The sequence below is a fragment of the Chrysochloris asiatica genome, unplaced genomic scaffold (assembly GCF_000296735.1).
Source record: "Chrysochloris asiatica unplaced genomic scaffold, ChrAsi1.0 scaffold00128, whole genome shotgun sequence".
Lineage (NCBI taxonomy): Eukaryota > Metazoa > Chordata > Mammalia > Afrosoricida > Chrysochloridae > Chrysochloris > Chrysochloris asiatica.
In genome coordinates, this window is record NW_006408646.1 from 7,462,939 (window position 1) to 7,471,026 (window position 8,088).

The 8,088-nt window shown below is 43.3% G+C and overlaps 1 protein-coding gene across 1 annotated transcript in view; it reads right to left on the reverse strand.

Annotated features, from left to right (window-relative positions):
• SEC14L4 (SEC14-like 4 (S. cerevisiae)) overlaps positions 1-6,353 on the reverse strand; it is a 24,506-nt gene extending 18,153 nt beyond the window's left edge. The window contains exon 1 of the mRNA XM_006869245.1: positions 6,300-6,353. Coding sequence (XP_006869307.1) covers positions 6,300-6,353 — 54 coding nt within the window. The remainder of the gene's footprint in view (positions 1-6,299) is intronic.
• Between the last annotated feature and the right edge of the window lie 1,735 nt (positions 6,354-8,088).

An 8,088-nucleotide genomic window follows, 5' to 3' on the forward strand; every position in this document is an offset into this window, starting at 1 on the left:
ATATTCCTGTATTTCTCAATCAATCAATCAATAGTTTAAGCATCTCCAGAGATGAAAAGCAATTATGGCATATGCTATAATATGAGGGGGCTTCAAAAAGTTTGTGGAAGAATTCAATTATATTTTTTCATGATATATGTCTCTGGTCCAATGGAGGTGCTCCTGGGGGAGGCTTTTTTTGTAGGGGGGTGGTTGTGCTTCCGGAGAAATAAGAAGGTCATACCCCTCAGTTCCTCAAGGGTTGCCTTCATTTGATTCTCAAGAGAGGCAGAGTTCATATTCCTGCTTCACAGATGAGGAAATGGAGGCCAAGGAGATGATTTCCTCAGGTACAGAGAAAGGAAGTGGTGAGGCCAGGAGTCTTTCACCCTCAAGGCCACTGGAACATGACATAAAAGTGAGCACTGAGCAAATGCCAGCAAGTCTGAAGTAACCTGGAGAAAATGTACCTCCTGGGAAAGGCAGCGCCTCACAGTGTGACTAGAGTCTGTAGTTAATTACTCAACTACTAACCACAAAGTTTAGCAGGAGCCCCCTCAAGGCACTTTGGAAGAAATATCTGATGATCTACTTGAAAATGCTATGAAAAGTTATAACCTTGAAAATGCTATGGAGTGCAGTTCTATCTGAGGTGCTAAAACCAGGCACAGATAAAATGCTCCCTGGGTGGTGGTCTAGATTTGTGGTGACCATTTCCTTCTCCCTGCTTTTCTGGATATACATACATAAATACATACATACATACATACATACATACATACATACACACACACACAAATATATATATATAGTTGTTGTTAAGTTACAACGAGTCCGTACTGACTTATAGCGACCCTATGCCAACAGAATGAAACACTGCCCGGTTCTGAGACAACCTCACAATTATTTTCACACTTGAGCCCATTGATGCTGCCACTTTGCCAATCCATCTTGCTGGGGGTCTTCCTCTTTTTCTCTGACCCTCCACCTTACCAAACATGATATCCTACCTTCTCCAGTGACTGCTCCCTCCTGACAATATGTACGAAGTATGAGAGATGATGTTTGGCCATTCTGGTCTCCAAGGGGCACTCTAGCTGCACTTCTTCCAGCACACATCTGTTTTGTTTTTCTCAGCCCATGGTGCTTTTAATATTCTCCTCCAACACCATAACTCAAATGCATCAATTCTTCTACAGTCTTCCTTATTCACTGTCCAGCTTTCACATGCATATACGGTTATTGAAAACACCACAGCTTGGGTCAGATGCACCTTAGTCTTCAAACTGGCATCTTGGCTCTTCGACACTTTAAAAAGGTCTTCCATGAGCATTAATAGTTAATCCAGGAAGAATGAAGTCCTTAACAACATAAATCTTTTCTCCATTGATAAGAATGCACTGCAGAAATGTAATGCAGCACTGAGAGAGCAAATGCAAAATACAACTCAAGAAAGCAGAGACAAGTTCTCTGTGGTGAGGATTTTCGTTTTCTTTACATTGAGATGCAATCCATACTGAAGGCTGTGCTCTTTGATCTTCATCAGTTTTTAAGTCTTCTTCACTTTCGGCAAGCAAGGCTGTATCATCTGTATATAGCAGGTTGTTAATGAGTCTTCCTCCAATCCTGATGCCATGTTTTTCTTCATATAAGCCAGTTTCTTGGATTTTTCTTCATATAACCCAGTTCAGCATTCTCTCTCTCTCTCTCTCTCTCACACACACACACACACATATACATATACTTAAATTTGGGAAAAATAAGAATCAGATGGTGCCCTGCTACCACTATTGACTGCTCTGAGAGGGATCAAATAGAAAGTCCTGAATAGAGTAGCAAAAGAATGTGAAGCAAAACTCAAATTGTAAGAAAAATATCAGGCTTACTGGTCTGATAGATACTGGTGGAATCCCGGAGATGATGGCACTTTAGACACCCTTCACTTAATTGTACTCATGAGGAATCTGTACCTGGACCAAGAGGCAGTTGTTTGAACAGAACATGGGAACACTGAATGGCTTAAAATTAAGAAAGGTGTGCGACAGTTTTGTGTTCTTTCATCATACTTATTTAACCTGTATGCTGAGCAAATAATCCAAGAAGCTGGGTTATATGAAGAAAAATGTGGCATCAGGATTGGAGGAAGACTTATTAACAACCTGTGATATGCAGATGATACAACCTTGCTTGCCGAAAGTGAAAAAGACTTAAAAACTGATGAAGATCAAAGAGCACAGCCTTTGGTATGGATTGCATCTCACTGTAAAGAAAATTAAAATCCTCACCACTGGACCAATAAGCAACATTCTTATCAATGGAGAAAAGATTAAAGTTGTCAAGGACTTCATTCTTGGATCAACTATCAACACTTATGGAAGCAGCAGTCAAGAAAGCAAATGACGTATTGCATTAGGCAAAACTGCTGCACAAGACTTTTTTAAAGTATTGAAGAGCCAAGATGTCAGCTTGAAGACTAAGGTGCACCTAACTCAAACCATGGCATTTTCAATAACCTCATATCTATGCGAGAGCTGGACAGTGAATAAGGAAGGCCATAGAAGAATTGATGCATTTGAGTTATGGTGTCGGAAAGGAATATTGAAAGCACCATGGGCTGCCAAAAAAACCAGATTTGCGTTGGAGGAAGTGCAGCCAGAGTCCTCCTTGGAGGCCAGGATGGCCAAACTTCGTCTCTCATACTTTGGACATATTGTCAGGAGGGACCAGTCACTGGAGAAAGATATCATGTTTGGTAAGGTGGAGGGTCAGAGAAAAAGAGAAAGACCTCCAGCAAGATGGATTGGCAAAGTGGCAGCATCAATGGGCTCAAGCGTGGCAACGATAGTGAGGTTAGCCCAGGATTGGACAGTGTTTCATTCTTCTGTGCATAAGGTTGTTATGAGTTGGTACTGACTCAATGGCACCTAACAACAACAACAGGTCTGGAACTGAACTCATCACGATGGCTAAACTCACAGTCAATAATACATATGCTTATAATGTGAGTAGGAGCTTAGTGGCTATACAGGATAAGCACTGGACCATGAATTACAAGATCAGTGGTTCAAGCCCACCAGTCGCTTAATGGAAGAAAGGTGAGGCTTCCTGCTCTAGCTAGGATTTACAGCCTTGGAAACCCTATGGTGTTGGTGGTAGTTATGTGCTGTAGAGTTGGTTTTGACTCATAATGACCCTGTATAGGGTATCTAAGGCTATACATTTTTATAGGAGCAGAAATCCTCATCTTTCTTCCATGGAACAGCTGGTAGTTTTGAACTGCTGACTTTGAGGTTAGCAGCCCAATTTATAACCACTATGTTTCCAGAGCTCCTTTGGAAACCCTATATGGGGTCACAGTGAGTTAGAACTGATTCGACGCCAATTAACAACAACAAAAAATAAGGTGAACAACAACACCAGGGAGGTAGGCAATCTTTAGATGGATCAACCATATGAGATCAAAAGGACAGCATTTGTCCAGTGATAAAGCTCAGAAGGCAGGGAGGAATAGGAAACAAGGACAGATGGAAAGGTAAACACAAGGAGGATGTGGGGAAAGTGCTGTTACACTGTGAGGACTGCCAAGTATGCCACAAATCAAAAAGGATAAGAACCGCCACACAATTAATAAGACAAAAGAAAAAATCATATGATTATATCAGTCAATGCAGAAAAGGCATTTGACAAAATCCAACACCCATTCCTGATAAAAACATTCAACAAAATAGAACTAGAAGGGGAAATTCTCAACATAATTATAGGCATATATACAAAACCAACAGCCAACATCACTCTCAGTGGAGGGAAACTGAAGCTATTCCCCTTGCAAACAGGAACCACACAAGGATGCCCTTTATCACTACTCCTATTCAATATTGTGATAGAAGTCTTAGCCAGAGCTATAACACAAGAAAGAGAAATTAAAGGGCATCCAAACTGGCAGAGAGGTAAAGCTCTTTCTAATTTGTAAATGACATGATCCTATACTTAGAAAATCCCAATGATTCGGCAAGAAAATTACTGGAACTCATTGAACGATCAGCAAAGTGACAGGGTACATGATCAACACACAAAAATCCTTTCCGCTAATAAAGAGAGCTCTGATGCATGGAGGGGATTGTAACCATGGCAATGAGACGATATATGATAGAATGAATGTAAAATTAATGTTCTCCCATGTAAACTATTACATAATTCACAATAAAACATTTAAGAAGAAAAAAAGAGAGAGAGAGAGAGCTCTGAGAAGGAAATCAGGAAATGATGCTTTTACAAAAGCCACCCAAAGTATGAGATATTTAGGAATAAATCATACCTGAGCAACAAAAGACCTATACAATAAAAGGTACAAAACACTACTACAAGAGACTTACAAAAATGTAAGAATACACAATGCTCATGAATAGGAAGACTTAACATTGTGGAAATGTCCATACTACTCAAAGCATTTTACAGATATAATGCAATCCTAAGCCTGGTTTCAACAACGTTCTTTAAAGAGATGGAAAAACTAATCACCAATTTCATATGAAAAGGAAAGAGACCCCATGTAAACAAAACATTACTAAAAAATAACAAAATAGGAGGCCTCTCACTTTCTGACTTCAAAACCTACTATACATCCACAATAATTAAAACAGTCTGGTACCAGTACTGGCACAATGAAAGGCACATATATTTGTGGAATGGACTTGAGAACCCAGAAGTAAATTCATCCACCTATGCTCAGTATCTCCAAAATAATTAATCTCCCAAAGCCTGGATGCTGTTTGACAGCCACATGCATCAGAAATGGCTCACCAAGGAATTCCCTTTCTTCAGCTGCAGATCTTCTCCATCATAGGAGCCCTTCATAATCTGGGGACCTCTCCTGTTTACTGGAGACCCCTTCTTAGCCATAGGCCCCTCTTCCTTATCCAAAGACTCACTCTGGGACTCCCTCCTTCACTCAGGAGTACCTCTTTTTCACTTAGAACCCCTTCCTTAACTGAAGACCCCTTTCTTATTTTGCAAACCTCTCCTATAACTGGAGACTCTTCCTTCACCCAGAGAATGTCTTCTTCACCTGAAAACCCTCCTTCAACTGAGAAATCCCTCTTTTGTTATATAGCATAACTAACAGCCCCCATTTAAACTACGTATCTGCTAAGTTCTTTCAGCCCCATCTCACTCTGCCTCCTCCTCACCCCCCACCTTACCCTATGGAAAAATAATAAATAAATATATTACAGGAAAACCTTGAAGGCCAGAATGACCCAAGGACACCTGAATAAACAGGATAAAACTTAACCCAGCCAGACAAACAAGATAAGAGTTTATTGGTGGGTTTACTCCCACTTACAGGATAAGGGTCTGCTGGAATTAACCACCCCAGCTGACAAGACAAGACTGTTTGTTTTAAGCACTCTGTGTTTTTGTATAAAACCCTGTTCCCCTCCTCACTTCGGGGTCAGAGTGATTTGGGCTTGAGCTGACACTCTGGCTGCTGCCAATAAACTTTGCTCTTTAAGTTCTCCGAGTTGAGTTCTTTCTGACTCACGCTGCGGCAACATTTTCATCCAGGGTCCCTCTCCTTGTCCCAGCACCTCCCTCTTTCGTCTGGCACCCCACTCTTCATCCAGACACTGAGGAACGCCTTCTTCACCTGGAGACCCCTTTCGTCTTCACCCAGGAATTCCTCCTAGAACCGCATTCCTCCTCAGAAAACCTTTCCCCAGGGCAGAAGCCTCAAAGTGATCCTTCCCCAAATGTCCAAGCAACCAAGTTGCCCTTTCACCGGTCAGAAGCGGGAGTCAGGACTGCAGACCCCTCCCAGTCCTGAAACACAGTCCCTATGTTGCTGTTGGGGCATCTAAAACCGGGAGCACCCTCCTTTCCCCAGGGTTATGACAATCTTAGTCTGGGTGGAGTCGGCAGAACTGCCTTGGAATTACCAAAATACCCTCCATTTCCCCTTAATAATATAAAAAAAAATTAACTTAGAGTCCTTGAGCCACAAACAAATCAATTTGGACCTAAGCTCCGGGAGGCCTTCTGCCCAACCTGACAGAGGGTAATGCCACCCTCCCCTCCCCGCACCTCCTCCAGAGGCGGAAGGATAGGGACCTAAAAGAGCCAGAGTCCAGCCCTCCGGTACAGAGAGGATAAAGCTGGAGTGGGTCCAAGGCCCCCAAAGAAAGGTTCCTGCCTCGTGTCCTGATCACCGCCCTGCCCACGGTGCGGGGCAGGGATCTCCAGAGCTCGGATTCCCGTCTGGAAAGTGGGGGATGGAGTCGTGTCGCCAACCCCGCTCTTGCTTCCCACCCTGCCAGGCCCCTCACCTTGGCCAGTGCTCCCTGTTGCTGAGGATTCAGATCGCCAACTCGGCCGCTCATGGTGCCACGGGGTGTGGGGCGCAGGGGTGCGGGACGCGCGTCTGTAGCCAGACGTCTGGTCGCTCCAGCACTCTCAGCCTTCGGGGGCTTTTGCTGCGCTCACCAGTCACCGAGTGGACCCGAATTGACCCTGGGCAGGGAGCTGACTCCAGAGAGAGGTCTTTCGAGAGCAGAATCCGTATGCACAGACGCACCTCCACCCTCAGCCTCCTCACTCCAAGGATTCTGACTTGTTCCCACGCAGGATGGGGGCGGGGCTTAAGGGCCCAGGGGCGGGTTTCAGAAAACACCTGGAACCCCTTCAGCGCAAAATGGTGGCACTTTGTATAAACTGACTCAGCAACTCTAAGTACACCTCAGCTCTTCTGAGCCAAAAGCCTCAAACCCTCTCCCCTGACCTGAACATCATGTTAGCGATTACAGATGGAATGCTGTTGTTAAGTGCCATAGAGGCGACTCTGGCTAATAGCGACCCTGTAGGGTTTCAGAAGAGTGGCTGGGGAGCTTGAAGCGCTGACTTTCGGCTTAGCTGTACAGTGTTTATCCTATAGCGCTCTCCTATGTTGTTGTTAAGTGCCGTCGAGTCGGTTCCGACCCATAGCGACCCTGTACAGGGTTTCCGAGGGTGTAAATCTTTACGGGAGTAGAAAGCCTCATCTTTCTCCCGCGGAGCGGCTGGTAGTTTCGAACCGCTGACCTTAAGGTTCGCAGCCCGATTCGTAACCACTACGCTACCAGAGCTCCTTATAGCGCTCTCCTATAGCGGCTCCCTTATGTGCACAATGACTCTGTTCTGGAATTCTCATCCATGGCTGGCTGAAATGTAAAATGGTTGAGCTGTTGTGAAAAATAGTTTGGTGGTTCTCAAACTGTTGAAGAAAGAACTACCGCATGACCCAGCAACCCTAATCCTAGGTTTAGACCCAGAAGAGTGAGTCCAGGAGCAAAAAAAAAGAAAACAAACAGAAGCCTTCACATTAAAGTTCACTGCAGCACTTTTCACAATCGCCAAAAGGTGGAAACAAAATCAAGAGATGAATGGATTAACACAATCTGATACGTACACACAATGGAATATTATTCCACCATAAAGAGAAATGAAATCCTGATGCATGCCACAACATAGATGAACCTTTGAAATCTAATGCTAAGTGAAATAAGGCAGTTTTAAAAGGACAAATACAGACTAAACTCACTTATATGAAATAGACAAATGTATAGTTGTTTGGTGCCATCTCATAGCAACCTTATGCATAATAGAACAAACCACTGCCCGATTCTATCCCACCCTCACAATCATTGGTATGTTTGACCCCATTGTTGCTACCATTGTGTCAATACATCTTTATCAAGCATGAAATCCTTCTTCAGGGGCTGATAACATGTCCAAAGTGTGAGAGAGGAAGTCTCATCATACTGGCTTCAAGCAACACAAATTTGTTTATACTCTGGCAGTCCATGGTACTTTTAATGTTCTCCTCCAATGCCACAATTCAAATGCATCGATTCTTTTAAAGTTGTCCTTATTCATTATCTAACTTTCACATACATATGAGGTGATTGAAAATACCATGGCTTGAATCAGGCACACCTAAGTCCTCAAACTCTTGTCTTTGTTCTTGATGAGACTTCCTCTCTCACATGTTATTTGATTTCTGGACTGCTGAGTGTTGACTGTGGATCCAAGCAAAACAAAGTCTTTGACAACTTCAATTAAAGATTAGTGGTTAGGAGT